The 21,178-nt window shown below is 47.7% G+C and overlaps 1 protein-coding gene across 1 annotated transcript; it reads left to right on the top strand.

Moving 5' to 3' along the window:
• The first annotated feature begins 1,506 nt into the window (after positions 1 to 1,506).
• Positions 1,507 to 10,082, top strand: XIRP1 (xin actin binding repeat containing 1). Its single transcript, XM_030227832.2, has one exon. The coding sequence runs from the start codon at positions 1,507 to 1,509 to the stop codon at positions 9,193 to 9,195; it is 7,689 nt and encodes a 2,562-aa protein (XP_030083692.2). The 3' UTR covers positions 9,196 to 10,082.
• Positions 10,083 to 21,178: the final 11,096 nt, after the last annotated feature.

The following is a 21,178-nucleotide window of genomic DNA, read 5'->3' as shown; positions in this document are numbered from 1 at the left end:
GCCATCAGCTGCTCAGCTGCCCTTCCCCACATTCAGAAGTTCTTCACAGATTAAAAAAAAAAAACAAAAAAAAACCAAAAAAACAAAAAAACCAGACAAACCCCTTATTTTAAAAAGTGCATTCCAAGTACATTGGCTCATGCACAAGATTTGCATTTTTCACTCGCTGCAAAATATGCTGATTTTGGTGTTCTGAGTGTGGGTTTCTTTTACTAATGTTCAAAACTTATTTTTAGCCAGAACAATCTGTGTGTAACAGAGTGAAATAACACCGTGCACCATTGCTTTGAGCAACAACTAATAATATTCCAGGCATAACTCTGCAGACGTAACTGCACAGGCATGCCAAGGGTCAGCAGATCTGTTTACTGAAAGGAAAGCCACCAGGATTGCAGTCTCCTTTAGACAATGATTAAAGGCTTCAGCTACCTTCCCTGTGGATAAATGCCCAGGCAGTGCAGGTTGCAGGTATTCAGTTCAGTGTTTGGTGCCCAGGATGCACAAACTGAGGAGAAAAATTGCAGAAATGGAGGCTCAGAGGAAGGCTGGACAAGCACAGCCCACTCTGTTCACTTCTGTACCAGAACTGCTGGGAATATGAGATGAGCTCAGTCTGACTGAGTATAAACAGGTCTGACTTTCCTGGCCCCCAGCTATAGGTGTTACCCCAACCTCTGGTCCCTCAGCCTTGCTTTTCCTCCTCAGGCAGCACAGAGCATGAGGCCTGCTGATTCCAGCAGTTTGCAAACCTTAGTTAGCCTCATGCCTGTGCAAGTCTGCAAGTCAGAAGAGCTTTATTTAAGTCTCCAGCTGTGTGAATGTGCATCTACTCTTGTGCAAATGGGGCACGCTTCTGAGTGCAACAGAAGAAATCATTGATCAGATGAACATTCTTCCCTAAGCCCTCCCTCCTGAGCAGTGAGGAGTGGGCACCCCACAGTGCTACCAAAAGCTCATCATGTTACCTCACCAGCCAACCTCATCAGCTCAGTTTGACACTTTGGTTCCTTCTCCCATTTTCTTCTTGAGACCTCTTCACAAAGAGCTCCTTGGCTTTCTCCTGCACCCAGACCTCTTGTTCCCTGCAGGTCCTCAGCCAGGGACACAAGAGTTCTGGACACTGGCCAGCAGGAGAGAGAAGTTAACTTTTCACTGACTTTTCTAAGTCAGCCTTATCCTTCTTGTGGCCACTCTCTCTTGGTCACATAGCCCAAATTAAACACCTGTGTTGTGCTCTAGCTGGACTGAATCCTGGGAATTGTAGACTAACCATCTCACCTGGATTAGAAACCTTGCTTTGCTGTGGAACCAGGGCTAACACCAAGCCTGGAGCGTGTGCAGTGATGTGATGTTTTGGAGTGCTGTGTGCTACTGAACCAAAGGTATGGAGCTAACTGGGAGCATGGATTTCCCCTGTTGGCTTTCCCCTTTGCCATTCACTCCATTAACAGCCACGGGGAAGGGGGGTGAGAGGTGATGCTGACATTTAAAACTGTTTCCCCAAAGATGTCAGAGGCTCAGAAATCATCTAAAGTTGCCATCCAGAAAATGGAAGATGACTTGCCCCCCCCTCCAGCCGTTGGCTCAGTCCAGGTCGTCGCTCTGGGGGTTCAGGATCTCAATGCACTCCCCGTGCCTCCTCCAAAGCAAGCCTTCTCCAAGTTCTACCAGCAGCGCCAGGTGAACGAGCTGAAGAGGCTCTACAGGCACATGCACCCCGAGCTCAGGAAGAACATGGAGGAAGCTGTGACTGAGGACCTGGCAGAAATGCTTAACACCGAGGATCCCAATGCACAGGGCTCAGTGAACCTGGATAAAGTTCTCCCTGGAGAGGTTCAGTCCATGCGCTGGATTTTTGAGAACTGGGCACTTGACTCCATTGGGGACCATCAAGCCACGAAGAAGCTGACAGAAGAAGAGATCATTCCCAGTGGGGATGTGAAAAGCACTTCCCTGAGGTTTGAAAGCCAGTCCATAAATGGGTACAACCTGTCAACATCAGCCAAGGTATCGGAAACAGACCTTGCCAGAGGGGATGTCCGCACTGCCCGGTGGCTCTTTGAAACCCAACCACTGGACACATTAAATAAACTATATTCAGATGAAACTGAGGTGCAGGAGGCAGTTCTCAAGGAGCCTGTCCAGGGAGGCGACGTGAAAGGGGCCAAACAGCTCTTTGAAGCACAGTCCTTGGATGCCATAGGACGCTGCTCCTCAGTGGAGGAGAAGAGCATCCTACAACTCAAGTCAGAAATCCAGGAGCTTAAAGGCGATGTCAAGAAGACTGTCAGGCTCTTCCAAACAGAGCCCCTCTGTGCCATCAGAGACAAAAGTGGGACTATCCATGAAATCAAGTCCGTCTGCCGAGAAGAAATTCAGACCAATGCGGTCAGGACGGCTCGCTGGCTCTTTGAGACCCAGCCCCTGGACACCATCAACAAGGACACTTCCAAAGTGCAGATAATCCGTGGGATTTCACTGGAAGAAATTGGAAGGCCAGATGTCAGTGGAGCAAGGTGGATATTTGAAACTCAGCCTCTGGATGCCATCAGGGAAATCACAGTTGAAGAACAGGACTTCCAGGCTTCAACAGATTTTGTCACAGGGGCAGATGTCACTAAACAACGATTGCTCTTCGAGACCCAGACTCTTGACTCCCTGAAAGGAGAAGCTTCAGAAAGTGTTGTAGCCAAAGAACAAGTCATTGGAGGTGATGTGAAATCTACACTCTGGCTCTTCGAAACACAGCCAATGGAAACCCTCAAAGACAATTTTGAGGTGGGACGTTTGAAGAAAGTAGAGCTTTCAGCAGAGGAGAAGGGAGATGTGAAGCAAAGAAAGCATGTCTTTGAGACCTGTCCCCTTGGCAGCATCTCCAAGGCATTTGAGGAAGAAATTCCAGCCACCAGCATGGAAGAGGTAGTGAAAGGGGATGTGAAATCTTTCAAGACCCTGTTTGAGACTCTCCCCTTAGACAGCATTAAGCAGGCTGATGCTGAGCCCACCACCAAAGAAGAAAAGGAGAAGATTCCAGCTGGCAACGTCAAAGCCAACCAAATCCTGTTTGAGACAACACCCCTGTATGCCATCAAGGATAGCTTTGGCAATTTCCACGAAGTCACCTCTGTCAGCAGAGAGCAGGTCATCAGCGGTGACGTCAAAAACTACAAGTGGATGTTTGAAACCAGGCCCCTGGACCAGTTTGATGAAAGCATCAAGAAAGTGGATATAATACGGGGGATCACAAAGCAAGAGGTGGTGGCTGGTGATGTCAGAACAGCCAAGTGGCTCTTTGAAACTCAGCCCATGGATGTCATTCATCTCCAAGCCACAGATGGGGAGAAGCATCCCTCAGTGAAGAGGGAGATCTCCCAGAAGGGGGATGTGAAGACCTGCCGGTGGCTGTTTGAGACCCAGCCCATGCACACCCTGTATGAGAAAGCTGAGAAGAAGCAGGAGGAGGATGGCAGCATGCCCCAAGCCGATGTGAAGTCCTACACGTGGATGTTTGAGACTCAGCCTCTGGACTCCCTGAAAGGCCAGGAGGAGCAGTATTTGCAAGTCAGCAAGGCCTACAGTCAGGAGGAATTGCAGGGAGTGGACGTCAAAACTGTACGGCACCTGTTTGAGACTGAACCCTTGGGCAGCAGCACTGCCAGTGAAGCTGACAGGAAAAAAACCATGCGGTACTCCAGCCGTGTGGAGTTCCAGTCTGGGGAAGTGTCCAGAGTGAAAGAGTTCTTTGAAGCCAAGCCCTTGGACACAGCCACCAAGCCAAAATCCCAGAAGGATGCTGGAACAATTGAAGCTGGGTCTGTGCACAAGTTCACCTGGCTCTTTGAGAACTACCCCATGGACACCCTGAAGGACAACTCTGAGGGCATCCAGGAAATACCTCCTGAAAAGGATGCCAAGGGGGGAGATGTTGGAGGAAAAAGGTTCGTATTTGAGACCTATTCCCTTGACCAAATCCATGACAAAGTGGATGAGACAGAACTCCAGAAGATCCAGAAAGACACCATGAGCAAAGCTAATGTCAAGTCCTGCACGATGCTCTTTGAAAGCCAACCTTTATATGCTATCCAGGACAAAGAGGGGGGATACCATGAGGTCACTTCAGTGCAGAAAGAAGAAATCATGAAAGGTGACATGAAAGGTGCCCGGTGGTTATTTGAAACTAAGCCGCTGGATCAGATCAAGAAGGAAGAAGAGGTGTTTGTGATTAGGGCTGTCACCCAAGAGGACATCAAGAAAGGAGATGTCCAGACTGCGCGGTGGAGGTTTGAGACAGAGCCTCTTGACTCCTTCTCAGGGGGAAAGCTGTCTGTGCCCAGAACAGTGGATGATGTGCAGAAGGGAGACGTTCAGTCCAACAAGCAGCTCTTTGAGTCCCAGCAAGTGGGCCAGAAGAAGTACGTGAGGATGGTGAGTGTCAGTGACGTGCAGCGGGGTGACGTGAGGACATCCACTTGGCTCTTTGAGAACCATCCCGTGGACTCCCTGTACGGGGACGCAGAGAGAAGCTCATCCATGAGCACAGTGCAGAGAGAGGACAGCCAGAAAGGAGATGTAAAACGCTGCACCTGGTTGTTTGAAACCCAGCCCATGGACACCCTTAAGGACACAGAGGTGAGGGCCAGCACTGGGGCCCAAGAGGAGATCCCTCGTGCAGATGTGAAAAGCACAACGTGGCTCTTTGAGAGCACACCCCTAGATAAATTTGGTGCTTCTGAAGGTAGCATAGAAATAGAACTGAAAGAAAGAACCATGAAGGAGACTTTAGAGACTCTCTGCACTTGCCAGGCTATCCAGCATGATGGGATCCTCATTGAAGCTAATGATATGGAGAGTGTGAAGATGGTGAAGTACCAGCTCAGCAGCCCAGGAGCTCCAGAGATTCTGAAAGAGGAGATTGTGGGAGGCCACTTGCAAAGGATTATGCTGCAGCTCCTGCACAGGACGAATGTGGAAGCACAGAGCATGCTGGTGGAGGAGGACAGAGAGGGCAAGATCAAAGTAAGCCCATTGCAGCTGCTGGACCAGAGTGAAGCTGTTAAAGGCAAAGAGGACTTGAGTGGAGATGTAGCCAAGGCCTTGCAGGGTCTCCTCAGTCAAGATGCTTCCATCAAAAAGGGGATGGTCCTACAGGAGACAAAGTCAGGATCACTGAAGATGACTCTCTACTCCCTCCTGTTCCATTCTGTCCAGCAGAAAGTCGTCAAGGGGGATGTGAAGTCAACAATTGGGAACTTGTTGGCTTCTTCTCAGGAGCAGAAAGCAGCAGCCACCATCAAGCGTGAGGACAATGAGAAGGGAAATGTCCAACTTTTTGCGAGCTGCATTGAGAAGGGAGACCTCAGCTATCTGAAGAATCTCCAGCAGGAGTCAGAGATACAATCCCTCATCTCTTCCCAAGCAGAGGAGGAGGGGGCAGCTGAGAGCGGCCCACGGGTTGTACAGGGGGCTAACATACACGTCTTGACAAATAAAGAACAAATGGAGAAAGCAGTTGCAGGAGGTGAGCCAGGGGCTATGGAGGGAGCAAAAAAGGGATTTGTATGTGAAGGCTTGGGCAGAGAGGGTGTGTTAGAGAGAGAGGCTGCACATGCAGCAGGTGTGGCAGGCACCACTGTGCAATGTCTTGGGAAGCCCCTGCCCACAGCAATGGAAAAGGAAGAAGTTCTGTCCGGAGGGCTTAAGGTGACTACAAAGTCAATCCAAAGGGTTGCAGATGCCAGCAAGAAAGCAGAGAAAGAAGAAGCCACCACTGCCCATTTGAAGGAACCAAAATCTATGATACAAGGCACATTTCCAACACAAGTGACAGCTCAGAGGGCAGAAGTGGACGGGAAACAGCAGAGTGTGGTGCCTGGCGAAGCCAGCCAGACTCAGACAGAAGAAAAGGCTCTGGGGACTGATCTCCAGGCTGCAATGCAAAGCCTGAGGCTGGCAACAGCAGAAGCAAAAAACATTCAGCACCACGTTCAGAGCAAGTTCCAGAGGAACAGGGAGGAGGTCCACACAGCCTGCAGGCAGCAGACAGTCAGCTCACAGGGGACCATGACCCTTCAATCGACCGTACACCAGCAGGACTCCTCATCCACCAAGCAGGAGAGCAGCAGCACTGCCACCAGGACCACCACCACTAGAGTCCAGGAGGCATCCAAGACCCACACAAGCATGTCTCAGAAGAGCATAGCATCACACAAAAAGGTCAGTGCTTCTGAAGAAGTACAGGGACGACAACTATTGAGCCAGGAAATCCAAGTTGTGCCCAGTAGAGATTTTAGCATTAAGGATGGCCTTTATACTGCCACACCCGTGAAAACCTATGTAAACCCTTGTGTTGAGTCTGATTACAAAGAGCAATCAGAGCAAGAAGAAAGAGATGTTGGTGTAAGAGGGGATGTGCAGACAGCTATCAGAGCACTGCAAAGTGCCGCCACAGAACAGCGCCTGGTAGAAAAGGAGGACGTTGTCCGAGGTAATTTAAAAGCCACACTTCAGTCGCTGGAAAAGTCTAATGTTAATGTCTCCAGAGGGGATTTTAAAGCTGCTATGATATACAGAAATGCAGGGCAGTCCTATTCTGTGTGTAAAAAGAAAAATGAGACTCAACTCGCTAGTAAGGAGACTGCTGTAGTGGCTTCAGGGTCACAGGCTGATAATGACTTTCCTCCTCCTCCCTCAGTTGCTGTGATGAAAGCAGAGCATTGCCCACCCTCAACTAAAGCAGCAAGAGAAGGTGCCCTTCCATTACCAACCAGCAAAGATGAAGCCCCAGGATGTCCTGCACTACTCCAGACCCCTCTTCCTTCTCTCCCTTCTCTGTCCTGTAAACCCAGTGACCAGAGTCCTGCAGAGAAGCCCAGGACTCCTCCAAAACCAGAAACTATTGCCTCACCCAAGAAAAAACCTGTTCCCCCTCCAAAACCTGAGCACCTCTTACACGAGGCACATTCTGCCTCTGCAAATTACAGCCCAAGCAGACCAACAAAACCCATCCCTCCACCCCTGCCTCCAAAACCTTCAGGCCTGAGAGAGATCAACAAGCCAAGGCCTTCCTCCACAGAGCTGGGATTAAGCTGCGTAGAAGTTCATGAACAATCAGGCTATGAGGAGGTTCAAACAAAATGCTGCAATTCAGAGACATCTGTGAAGAAGTCTGTCACAGTTCAGGGTATAAACCCTGAGAGAAAGATGCCAAAATACACTGCCAAAACCCCTCTCCAAATAGCAGAAGAAAGGTACAAGGCCAGCAAAGGAGGGCAAGGAAAGGTGGAACCAGACAGTGCTGAGACATCAAAGCCAATGAAAAATGGAGTGGTTGGTTTTGAAGTCAAGCAGGGAATGATGAGTGATAAAGCAGCTGCTCCAAGGAGATGCCCAGGTGAGGTGGCTCAAAGGCAGATAGAGCTATGCCAAGAGGAGAAGGGGTGGTCTTCACTGTCACCTCCAGCCTGTCCTGGCAGAGCACAGGCACAGGATGTGCCAGGACAAACTGAGCCAAGCACCTCCCCTGTGGGTCACAACAGCCCTCCAAAAGGAAGAAATGGCTCTGCACAAAATGCCTCATCCGAGGTGGAAAGGGAAAGTGTATCTAATTCTTATGGATTGTGGGATAGTCAGAGAGTCGTGCAGCAGGTGCATGAGAGGAGGCAAACATCTCAGTCAATGTCCTTCCATCAGCAGTCAATGAACTCCTTCGAGGAGCACCATCAGAGAAACAGCAGGCAACTGAAATGTCCTGATAGGGAGGCAGAGACACCTGCCCAGGAGAAGCCAGTGGTTGTTATGAGAGAAAAAAAAAAGAGAGAAACAGAAGATGAGCGTCGGAAGAGGTTGTCAGTACACAAGGAGGAGATCATGAAAGGCAATGTCAAGGAGGCTATGGAGATCTTTGAGAACCTCAGGAGACAGGAGCAGCTGCAAGAGATCTTGACCCGAGTGAGGGAGTTTGAGGAGGAGACAAGCAAAGTGGATGTGAAAGCTCTCAAGAGCTTCTTTGAGAAGGTCCCCGAGTGGGTTGTGCGGCAGAAGGCCAAGCAGCAGGACAAGGCTGAGGCAAAGGAGGACGCTGACAGTGTCTCCTCAGTGGATCTGGTTTTTGAGGACCTGGAGCGAGCCAGTGCTGAGATTCTGCACCTGAAGGAGCAGACACTCGCCCGCATCCAGGACATCGAGGAGGCCATCAAGAAAGCTATTTATTCTGTTTCCAATCTCAAGTCTGAGTCAGACATTGCTGGGCTCTCAGGGCTGTTCAAGGAGTCTCTGGGGAGCGCCCAAAGCTCTGTGAGCAGTAGCAACATCCGTAAGATCAGCATTGTTTCAAGCAAAGCCAGGCAAGAGGAAGTCATGCTGGAGACAGGGGAAGCAGCATCTGTGGAAAGTGCAAAGGTGGCAGAAAAGACAGAGGCAGCCAAGGCAGAGCTAGAGGTCCCCCGCCTCGTTCAGTCCCGTGTCAGCTCTCCCTCCTCACCTTCCTACATCTCCATTGAGTCTGCTGCCAGGAAACCAGCAGAATCACCCAGGACAGCACATTCCCCCCGGGATGGCCCTTCACCAGACTGTCTTGACTCTCCAGGAAAGAGGGAGGCTTTTGCTCAGAACAGCTTTAGCTCCTATAACCACCCCTCAGCAGGGTCTGCTGGGCACGAAACGAAACCCTCAGAGAAGAGATCAGACCAAACAGTCCAAACAAAAGCTGGGCTGAGCTCCATGAAACAGCACACGCTTGGCAATGCCAACCATCCAACCAGTGACAAAGAGAAGTGCTCTCTGGACACCTCCAAAGACAGCTGCCACTGTGGGATGAAAGGCAGCTTTTCAGAATACCGCTCCCTGAACGTCCCCAGCCCACAGAATCCACGGAGGCAGAAAAGCATCTTGGAGCTGCAGACAGGGCCCGATGGGTCCAAGCTCTATGGAGCCACCCGGACTGTCATGGAGCAGTATGAGGAAATGGACCAGTTTGGAAACAAAATCATCACTTCGTCCACCACAGTCACCAAGCAATCTGAGACGCAAACGTCTTCCACACGCGATGTGGGTTCCCGTCCCCACTATGAGGTATCTGCCTCACCTGTGTTTCGGAGGTACTTGAAGAGCCCAGGTGAAGAATTCCACACCAATGGGAGCTTTCAGGAGCCAGGAGTGGTCTTTGTCACCTTTGGCAACTCCAAGCCAAAGAAATAGGAGATTCTGCAGAACAAGAGAGGACTGTATAAGACAAAAGAGAAAGGTCACGATAAACATTTTTCCTGTTTTATTCACATTACATACAGGGATTTACCTACTCCCTAAGGACTTCTCAGGGTCATCCTCTTGGTGTTTGCACACAGACAGGACAAGTGCAGCCTGTCTGGACACTGGAGAACAGCCCTCACCTGGCCAACCCAACAGACTTGGTGCTGCACCACAACCCAAAGTCCTGGCATTGTTAGAAGCACAAGGGAAAAATCCATCCAACACCACCTTAGGGTACTTCCCCCTGGAATGTTTGGTGGGGGTGGTTGGACATGTTGGATTGGGCTTCTCTGAACTACTGCAGAAGGAAGGATCAATTAAAGAACAATCAATCTGGTCATTGGCAAACAAAAACCTTTAAGGCACCTTTTTCTAAGAAGGGCATCCTACACGCATACACACACATATATATATACACAAGCTCATATTGATGGGTGGGTTGGATAGGTTTTCTCTTAGCCAGTAAGAAAAGAAAAGGAAAAAAAAAATCTTGAGTTGTTGTCACTCTTGGACTTGGGGGAGTTATTTATCAGTTTGTTTTTCAGTTCCTGGAAAGTGTTTGATGATTCTGGAAATTGTAAAGCTAAGAACTACAGCTACTATCAATGCCATTCCCCCAAAGAAAGATGCTATAAAAGATTCTTGATTCAGAATGGTTACTGCTTTCTTTTCTTTGTTTCTAGAATTGTAATTTATTATTCAGTATACACAAACCCCTTAGTTTAGATTTTCCATGCTTTCCTACATGTTTATTGTTTAAATTCATTTTGAGACTTTGTAAAGCAATTTTTCTTATATGACTTTGTTTTGTACATTCTCAAGACAAGATTTTAGATCTTTTGTGGCTTTTTTTTTTTAACTTCTATTGCTGCGTTCTGATGGTAAACTTTATCTCTAAAAATACTTTGGTCTGGTTGAGTTTCTTTTGCTCAGTGCTTCTTTCCTCTGAAAATACCTAGAAATCATCTCTCAATGGACCAGTTGAATCACACATTGAGAGCACTCTGAGTCACTGGAAGGATTTGGTCTACATCTGCTTTATGCTGTGGGTGGATCATCCTGCAGCAAAGAGTTCATACTCTGATCTGAAAAATGAGTCCAGGGTGATACAGACCCTCCAGTCCAGGGCTCTGGATGGGATGGGTACATCAGGAAAGGTGTGGACACTTGTGTATATCCCTTTCCCCCAGGGGAGAAGGCAGCTGAGGTGTTGGACCCCCACCAGCCTTACAAGGAGGAGCAGCTGATGAGCAGCCCTTCCTCTCTGCTGTGCCTCAACTCACCCCACGCTGAGCTCAGGGGTGGGAGGGTGGCAAGGAGTTCACTCCAGGTGTGGGGGAATGTGAGGAGCCCATGGAGGGACTGGATTGTTTCTCACAGAATCACAGCATATCCTGATTTGGAGGGGATCCTCAAGGACCATTGAGTCCAGCTCCAGACCCTGCACAAGAAATCCCCAAAAACCCCACCATGTGGCTGAGAGCATTGTCCAAACACTTCTTGAGCTCAGGCTGGTGCTGTGATAACTTCCCTGGGCACCTGTTCTAGTGCTCAACTGGAAACAGGGAAAGAACATTTTCCTGACATCCAACATAAATCTCCCCTGACACAATTTCAGGCCATTCCCTCAGTTCCTGTCACTGATCACACAAGGGGAGATCAGTGTCTGCTGCTCCTCTTCACAAGAAGCTGTAACTGCAGTGAGGTCTCCCCTCAGTCTCCTCCAGGCTGAACAGACCAAGTGTCCTCAGCTGCTCCTCACACAGCTTCTCCTCAAGGCCCTTCACCTTCTTTGTTTCCCTCCCTTGGACACTCTCTTATAGTTTCTCTAATGTGCTTCTTGTATTGTGAGGACCAAAACTGCCCTCGGGACTCCAAGTGAGGCTGTGGAGCTGTATCCTCCAGCCTGGCTCAGACTTAGATTGCCAACCTCTGGGTCTGACTGGAGCTCTTCTGACTGGTCTACAGGCAGACACCTCATCACTCAGTCCATCAGTTTATCTGAGATTCAGACAGTAATCTCAATTAAAAAAATAAGTTGTTACAGTTAATGTTTGCCTTTTTTCCTCTAAGGAAAAAGAGCCCACATTAATGAATTAGGAGCAGGACATTGGAGAGGAAGGGACAGTTCAGAGTCTATAACTCCTTATCCCTAAGCCCATGGTTAGGTTTTAAATAGCAGCTGTCATCTTGCATTATGAACACCTTGTTTGAGGTATTCCAGACCACATTGGAGTTCTGCTTCCTCCCCAGAAAAGAGGTACATTACCAGAATGCACTGATTTACATCTAGAACCCTGTGAATTTGAAAGACATGCCAAAAGAAGAACAGGGACATCATTTTCAGTTCCACACTGAAGGCTGAGCTGGAAGAGCAGATGATAATAAACTGAGCAGATCTATTTTCAGGCAATCAGAAGAAAAAAAAAAAAACATCTACTGAGACCTTGCCTATTCCTTTAGTAGGACCAGTTGCAAAAATAAGGGAGACTTTGTTATCTGGAGATCATCTTCAAAAATTTTTCAACACTCCTTTCTTCTCCCTGTTTTTTCCATCTCAACTTCCATCATTTCTCTTGAAGGACAGCTGTAGAGCAATTTTAATAAGATGCAAACAGGTTATTTGAGCAATGAAAATTACTCCACATAAACTCAAATAAACCCAAATATCCTGCACTGCCACTGCTTAAAAATGCCAATCCTATTGTTTGTGTTTCTAGTTTTACAGGATTTCTCAATGTCTCAAAGAGCCATTTATGAGGCTAAGATCATTTAAGACGTGTTTCTTTCATGGTATTTCCATCAGCTAGGAACTGAAATATGATGAGAAGACAGATGCTGCATTATTTCAGCACCATACATGGCTCCTTGAGACACTGAAAGAGCGGGGGAGAAAAAACAAATGCAAAGATTTGAAACTCAAACACAAGCTAAAGGATCAGTTCACATTCCCTGCACTTCAGACTTTGCAATAATAAACCAGCAGAGCACATACAAACTTTCAGATCCCAAATGAGTTGTCACAGATTTTCTGTGATTTTGGGGTACAAGACACGACATTGTTCACTGTTCTTTGCCCTGGGTCTCTGCATTCTCACACAGCAGATATTTTCAAAAGTAAGCAGGATGGGAGAGCTGTCTGGACCAGGAGGCAGAGGACAGTTGGTGTTGTTAGAAATGTACCTCCTTGAGGGGTCAAAGGACAAGTTCAGCTCCAGGTTTGGTTCTTTTGCAGCAATGGACAGGAAACAGGTTTCCTTTGAAGTGACCACAAAAAGTACTGCCCTTCCCAGCTCTGTCAGTCACTGGCCTCCCAGAGGGCACTCAGCCTTCAGTCTGAAGGATTCATGCTCACCATGAAATCACAGAATCATTAAGGTTGGGAAAGCTCTCTAAGACCATGGAGTCCAACCATTAACCCAGCGCTACCAATGTGCCACTAAACCCTGTCCCCAGGTGCCACATCTACACATCTTTTAAATCCCTCCAGGCATGGTGACTCCACCACTGCCCTGGACAGCCTGTTCTGATGCCTGACAAACTTTTCTGTGAGGAAATCTTTCCCAACACCCAATCAAAACCTCCCCTGGCACAACTTGAGGCCATTTCCTTAGGTCCTATCGCTTTCTACTTTGGAGAAGAGACAACCCCCACCATGCTGCACCCTCGTGTCAGGGAGCTGTAGAGAGTGAGAAGGTGCCCCTTGAACCTCCTTTTCTACAGGCTGAGCCTCCCCAGCCCCCTCAGCTTCTCCTCACAAGCCTTGTGCTCCTGGCCCTTCCCCAGCTTCTCCCCTTATCAATAACACAGGCATTTTCAGGATGACCTCCTCTGCTATATAAAGGTTTTAATTCACACGAGGAAAAAAAGGCAACAACTGATAAGCCATAATCCAGCTGTAACTTTCAGCACTGCAGTAATCAGCAGGGTGCTGGAAGAGCCTTCCAGGAACACCCTGTAACTGCTTTCCACAGAAGGCTTAGGATAATTTCCTTGCCCACAGGAAATTCAATTGCTTCCAACCACCTCTCTATATTCCAGACCATTGACGAGTACAGCTCTGAAGAGCAGGAGCATTTGCCATGTGTCAGACAAGGATCATTGAAAATAAATCCCCCTGTGAAAGAGACTAGTATCCCCTATAAAAGGTTACCCCACTTTGGAAAGACACTTCAGGAGTTCAGACATTCATTCCTAGCTCAGAGGAGAGATCCTGCTTGTTTGCCAAACAGCTCTCCTTCCTTTTTTTATTATGATTAAAGGAAAGCACATTTTTTTCTTATATAACACAGACATGTTAAGTTACTATCCTCTCTGCCAGGGCACAGACCCTTGTGCTGGGTGAGAGCTCATCACCAGCAGAGAAAGTTCTGCAGTCACACTGGTGAAATTCTCCTCACAAGCAGATCAGTTTGGTACAACTACATGGGCCTGTTTCAGGGTAGATGTTTTAGATTCTTTAAAATCTTTAGATTCCTTTAGCTGGATCTCCACTGAGAATACTGGGAGTTTAGACACCCATTACTTTTGTATTCACTTACACATTTATGGTCTGCTCTCTGCAAGGGACTGGAAGAGCAGAGGGGTGCTGGGATCATTTCAGACTGAAGGAAGGACAGGGATTTTGCTTACATGCTTCCCTCTAGAAGGAAGAAAGAAACCTCAAGATGTTAAACTCATCTTCTTGAAAGTGTTGTCACAGGAAAACAAAGATGACTTGGCCTTAATGGTATGTTCAGCCAAATGGAAGTTAAAAGTTAAAAATTGGTTCCCCAGGTGTCTGTTGCAAGTAAAAGACAAGGTTTTGTTCCCTATCTTGTTCTTGTTCATGTCCACTCATCTCTTGAGATACAGAACCATCTTTCCTATTTCATAGAAACACAGAGCCAGAGAATGTTTTGGGTTGGAAGAGACCTTAAAGATCATCTAATTTCAAAGCCCTGCTATGGGCAGGGACACTTTCCACTGGATCAGGTTGCTCAGGTTCCATCCAATCTGGCCTTGAACATTTCCAGGGAAGGGGCACCCACAGCTTCTCTGGATGCCAACTTGTTTACTCTGGTCACAGCTAAAATCTGGCCATCAGCCACTCCACATGAAGGCAGAAAGTGGATTCACTTTTCTTCGAGCTGAAATTGCTGCAAACCAGGGTAGGAACATATGGGGGAAAAACAGAGGGATCAGAGAGCCCCAGCAAAACTGGGGCAAATAAGCTCCCTACAAAGAGGCAGAGTTGTCCTGATGTGAGGGAGTGTCAGTATGTGGCATCCACATTCTCTGAAAAGATCCCTTTGCCCAGGATTTTTCTCCTGGGAAGCTGAGAAGCCTCAGAGAAAAGGAAAACAATTCTTATCTCCTTTGCTTCTCCTGTGTTTTGCCCATGTGGAATGTGTTTGGAGATTGTTCACCCACAGGTGATTGTTCCATTGCATTCTGCTGGGAGTTGTTTTCACTCTCTGGCCAACTGGGGCCAAGCTGTGTCAGGACTCTGGCAAGAGTCAGGAGTTTTCATTATTATCTTTTTAGCATTCAGTAAGAATCCTTTCTGTATTCTTTAATATAATATAGTATTATAAAGAAATAAATTAGCTATCTGAGGGCATGGAGTCAGATTCATCATTCCTGCCTTCGTCAGGACATTCCCTGCAAATACAATACCAGTACTTAGAGCATTGATCTGTCAGGGTTAGGCTGGGCCCAGCTGTGCTCCTTCTGGGGCTTTGGAAAGAGCTGCATTTCAGATTAACCCACCAGCTGAGCCTCTGCTTTGCACCACAGTGAGGGGTGCACAGAGACATCCCCACTGCCACCTGCCTGCTCTGGGTCACTTGACCACGCAGAATACCTGGAGCTATTTCTACAGCTGGGCTGATAGCCAAGAATCTTTTCCCTCTCTCTCTCTCCACAAGTGTGGCTGGTGCTGGCAATGAGTTCCAGACAGATTCTCTGGGCTTTTCACATAAAGAGGTGTTTGAGGAATCAGGCTGTGGGACACAACACAATCCAGAGAGTAAACACAGTGGAGTAAACCACCAGATCCATGGAGCTGTGGAAGCTTTACACTGAAATAAGCTGCTTTCCCAGAGCTTGGACTATGTCTGTGTGAGCAGCCATGAGACACCAGGGATTCCAGGAGTGCACAGGGTTTTTGAGTCAGAACAACATTTCTCATCTCACTCAAGGTTTTTAAATAATTCAACTTCATGAATCATTTATTCTCAATCAAATGAACATATTTTTTATCATCAGAGATGCAAGGGTGCTCAGTCTTCCTGTTCTGACTGAATATCAACACTGACCCATCCAAGATGACAGGTAATTTGAGTCAGACAGGAATCTGAACTCTCCCCATAGATCTGCAAGTGAACACCAAGAAAACACAGCACAGTCAGGAGATTCAGCAAATTACCTTGCAGATACACTTCCAGCTGGTCATGATTCAGTTACTTAACCTCAGTCTCTCCTTCCTCAGCCCATGATGAAAGAGATGTGTGCCTCCTGCCTGAAGCCTGTCTACCCCATGGAGCGTGTGGGCACTGACAAGCTCTGTGTGCACCGCTCGTGTTTCTGCTGCCAGCTCTGCGGGAGGAAGCTGAGGTGAGTGGTCAGACTCAGGAGCATTTATTTCTTAGGGATGCCCAAGTAGCTTCCATCAAAGTTGTCCAGGGGTAATTCTGACAGAGCAGCACTCAGGAAATGAGGAAAAGGGGCAGGCAGTTTCCCTGATTCCATCTGCCTCTCCATCACTGGAGGCTGAAGTTTGCCCGCCTCTGGATCAGGAATCTGCATGGATGGTGGTGCAAGGGTGAGCTGGAACTACAATAAAGATTCACAGTTTGAGGAGATGTAGTTGGAGGAGTCATTTGGGTGCCTCCTATGTTCATAGAATCATAGAGTCATCAAGGTTGGAAAAGGCCTCTAAGATTATTGAGTCCAACCATTTACCCAGCACTCTCCAGTATCAAATCATGTTCCTAACATTCACATCAAGCCAGGCAGGTTGGAAGGCACCTCTGGAAGCCTCCACCCACCCTTCTCAGGCCCAAGGAGAGCAGGAGCCCAGGAACATGCTCAGGAGAGGCTTCAAGGCTGGAGATTACACAGTCTCATTTGGGGCCCCCTTTGAACATCTGACCACCAGTGAAAATGGCTTTTCTTGCATCTAATCACAACGCCCTGTGGCACAACTTGTTTCCACTGTCTCTCATCTTGTCACTGCCCTCCTCCAAGAGCACTCCAGCCCTGTCTTCTCTATAACCTCCCATAAAATAGACACACACACCCATGAGTTTCTCCCTCCTAACCTTCTCCTGGCTAACCCAGATCTCAGCCTCTCCTCAGGTCACACAGGTCCCTCACTACTTTAGTGAGGCTTTTTGCTGGATTCCTTCCACTACAGCAAAGTCTTTTTTTGCTGCGAGGATGAAGTACTCCACATGGAATCCTAAAAAAGTCAAATATAGAGGAACATTCACTTTTCTTTGCCATGCAGCTCAGGATATAGTTGGCTTCCCTATCCCCAGGGCACAAAGCTGACTTCTTTTAGCTTGTCAGTGGCTGAGACAGCCACCCCCTGTGAGGCTGCTTGCAATCCTGTTGCCCCCAGCTCTGCAGACACTTCCTCCCATCCTGCAGTTGTATCATGGCAGCCCTGGGCATTTTTTCCCATAAAAAGTGCATAGAGGGGCAGAGATGAAGTGCTGGTATGTAGCCTGGCCTGTAAATGAGAAAGGCATTGCACATAAACTGGGCTACAGCCCCCAGAGGTACTGCAAGGAAATGTTTAATTTTTCACGTTGTTTTGGTGTTTGAAAGAAAAATCAAACATATTCCATGAAAGCCAACACCACTTTTGAAAGGTTTCATTCTTCAACCCCCTCCCTCCCTTCCCCACTGAGAAATGACTTTGCTGAAAGCCTGTCCATCAGAGCTGCAGCTCCCCTCCCTCACAGCCACTGACAGCTGTGCCAATGTGTGTTTTCCAGCTTGCAAAACTATGCTGCCCTCCACGGGGTGTTTTACTGCCAAGTCCACTACAAGCTGATGGCTGGGGCTGGAAACAGAGGTGAGATGGAAAGGCTGGAGCACCACCAGGTTCAGCATGGACCGCAGCCCCAGGACTGGTGTAACAGGGCCAAAAAGACTGAAACAAGAGAGAAATCCACATCCTTTAATGCACACTGTGATCTGCAGCTGGCTGAGCACAGGAACAGCAGGGCTGTCCTCGTAGGGAGCAAGCTCAGAACAGTCTGGCCACCTTCAGAACCAGCCTTGGCTGTAGGTGGGAAAGCTGGAAATGGAGTGTGCTCCTGGAAAAAGCCTGCACTGAGCCTGCAATCCTACCAGACAGCAAGCAGGATGGCTCTCAGGGGTCAGGAGGGAGCAGTGGAGAAGGGAAGATTCTTACCTGGAATCACCTACACCAAGCAAAGAGAGCAGGGGTGTTCCCAGCCCAAGAACAGAGAGCAGAGAGGCCCTGAGGAGACTGGGGATGGGGATGGGGATGTGCCTGAAGGGAAGCAGGGTGGGAAGGTGTCCCAGAGAGTGGCTGCAATCCAGCAGGGCCATGCCCAGCTGAAGACAGGACCTGCCTGTGCCTCCCTCCCTCCCATCCTGCAGCCTGTGAAGCCCCTGCCTCGTGCCTCACTTGCTCCCCACCCCACACACCAAAGCACTAAACCCTCCCCCAGGGTGTACCTGGGGGCCACAGGGGGCTGCACTCTCACGGCCACAGAGGTCCCAGTGACACAAAACAAGGTCTGTGGGCCACTGAGCACACCCAGTGAAGGAGACACAATCACAGATGACAAACCTGAGCTGATCACAGCCACCCCAGACACTGTAGGGGCCAAGCATCACCTTGGAGAGAGACTGAACAGCACACAGGCCACTCATGTGCCAGGAGAGCTCAAAACCAGAAACACCACAAATACAGAGCTAAAACATACAGCTGAGGATGTTGAAAATGAAGCTGAAGAAGCCCATTCCCCCTCTGAAGTGTTGAGGACCTCTTCTGTATCTTCTGGTTCCCTGGAACCAGGAGGGCCAGGTGTGTCACCTGAGATCTCTGAAATGTTGAAAGAGAAATCAAAGGCAAACACCAGAGATGTCCCTGGCAAACAGATGCCATTAACTTTGGGGGAAGCCATGCAGCCATCCAGCAGAAGGGATTTGCCTGGAATTGAGAGCAAAGGGGCAGAATTTGAGAAAACAAAAGAAGAGAAGCCAGTAACAATGTCAGCATCTCTGGAAGAGCCCAGTCCTGAGCACAGATCTCAGGAAAATGAAGCTGAAAAGAGCAGAGTCTCTTCAGCTGGTTGTCCAGACAGGACAGATGATCACAATGTGTTCTCTGTACAAGAAATAGAACCCAAGGACACATGTGGCCCACTGAGAAGTGACACCCTTGAGGGTATTTGGAGACATGATACCAAATCATCTGGCGAGGATTTTCTAGTATCAACAGACACACCTCTGAAAGCAACTTGTGCCCCTTGCCCCTCACATGATGAAGTCAACAAGCCCAAGTCAAAGGAATCCAGGGAAGTTCTTAGTGAAAACACCTTGCACATTTCACAACCAGCCAAGACATCAGAATACTCCAAACCAAATACATCCTTGGACAAAAGCAGAGGCTGTCCTGTAGGTGAAGAAAAAGTGGATCTGAACCTTCCAGGGGAAAGCACTGGGCCTGTGTCACAGACCAGGACCCAGAGCAAGGAGGCCAGAAGCAGCCAAGCCTTTAGAGAAACACCAGGTAAAGGTTTCAGGCTTGGGAAAAACCCCTTCATTACTCTTTTTGGCTCTGAAGACAAAAGCAGAACTCCCAGGAAAGAAGCAACAACCCAGAGGAAACCCACAAAACCCCAGTCAGCCCTTGCCACTTTGTTTGGTCACTCCTCAGAGAAGAAGCAGAGTCCACCAGAAAAACCTGCAGGATCCTCAGAACAAGCAAATATTGGTGGCAGGATAGGAAAGGCCCAGGGCCTCCTCAGCTCCTCCAGCCAAGCAAAGCAAAATGCCTCCAAGAATGATCAGCTGCCACAGCCTGGAAAGGTGGAGGTGCTCCCTAAACACGTCCAGGAGAGCTCTGGAGGATCCTCAGGCTCTGCTGAGGGCAAGGAGGCTGATGTCCTGTTGTCAGCTCCCAGCACAGCCATGACACATGATGACAAACGAGAGAGAGATGAACATGACATTCATGACCAAGAGTCTTTCAATAGTCAGGTTTGGCAGCAACAAGACAGCTGTTGGCCTCCTCTCATGCCAGCACAGAAAAGTCAGAAAGAATCTGCAGGAAGCTCAAATCATGGAACAAACCCTCTACAGCTTCCTCCAGAGCTTGTGCCTGCAGCTGGCAGTCGTAAAAATCTGACCAGGGAAGGGAATCACCATGATGCTCATCTGACAGGAACCCAGAACTTGTTGAGCTTGGATGTCCAGGACACAGAGGCACAGGATGGGATATTTTTTTCACCAGGCAATTCAGAAGAGTTACCCAAGGATGCCGACATTCAGTTTGACAACAGGGATTTTCTGGGGGGCAGTAACTTGTTCTTTTCTGGACAACAAGATTTCCCCAGTGTAGCAAATGAAACTCCAAACTCAGAGGCAGAAACTCCACCTTACTTTGATCCAAATCCTTCAGATTTATTCCAGGAAATCTCACTAGAAACAAACACCTCACTAGAGCTCTGGGACACCTCCAGCCTCTCGCTTCTTGATGGGCAGGATGAGATTAATGTGAGAGACCTGGAAGGGATTCAGAGCTGGGAACTCCTGCTGCAGCTGGATCCACAAGGCCAGGCTCCAAAGGCAGCAGAAGAAATGTTTGGAATGGGTCTCAGTGCTGAAGGCTCCACAAAAAAGCATCTCCCTACACAGGATGACAATTGTCCCTCAACATGCACCTTCAGCAGCTGTGCTTCTGAAACCTCCCATCAGGGTGCCCTTGATCATTTCCATGATGATTCCACCAAAACAGACCAGGAGGCTTCTGAAAAAATGAACAGGAGCAGAAAAACATCAGGAGACAAAGAAGATTATGACAGTCTGTCTTCTGAAGACTTGGAGATGTTAAATTATGACCTTTCAGAGAAGGAGTTCTTCATATAGGTGAAAACAAACAAACACACAAACAAATAATTTAAAAAAAAAAAAACCACACAAAACAAAACAACCGCCCCACCCAAGAAAACACACACACACACACACACAAAAAAAAAACCCACAGGATTTTTTTAAACCTTTTAAACATGTGAGGTTTTTTAAACCTTTTAAAATCAGCAGAAGTTTGCTGATATGGGAGCTAAAGTGATTCTTGAAATCAGCTGTACAATGATAAGCAAAGAAAAGTGAAATGAGTTTGCCAAGGTCAGAAGGGCAGAGCAGGGACATGAACCCTGATGTTTTGAAATCTTGTGGGAACATTGCTATATCTGCTCTCCCTGTTCTCCTGCACTCTGCTCCTCCATGAGGGCCCTTTGCAGAAATATTGCATACTATAAACGCTATAAGAGTTAACAATTATACTCATGATAAACAAAAGAAACCCCAGAAGGTAAAAGCATGAACTATGAAAAGGGTCACACAGCATATCAATTCACATGTTTTAATCAACTGTCTGTAAAAAATAAAAGATACAGGTGTTAAAATGATTAATTAGAAAAATAGAAAAAAATGATATGAAATGAAATGAAATAAAATAAAAAAAAATAAAATAAAATAAAATAAAATAAAATAAAATAAAATAAAATAAAATAAAATAAAATAAAATAAAATAAAATAAAATAAAATTCCCCAACAACTTCACTGCCTCACCAGTGCCAAAATAACCCTGACTCTGTCAGATCTGCTGGAGGAATAAAGCTGCCTAATGACTGCATCTACTGCAAACCACTATCAGTGCCCTGTGCAGGGAAACTGCTCAATC

Source organism: Serinus canaria, chromosome 2, assembly GCF_022539315.1.
Source record: "Serinus canaria isolate serCan28SL12 chromosome 2, serCan2020, whole genome shotgun sequence".
Classification (NCBI taxonomy): Eukaryota; Metazoa; Chordata; class Aves; order Passeriformes; family Fringillidae; genus Serinus; species Serinus canaria.
The sequence above is the reverse complement of the archived record's forward strand: the minus strand, read 5'-3'. Positions and strand labels throughout refer to the sequence as shown.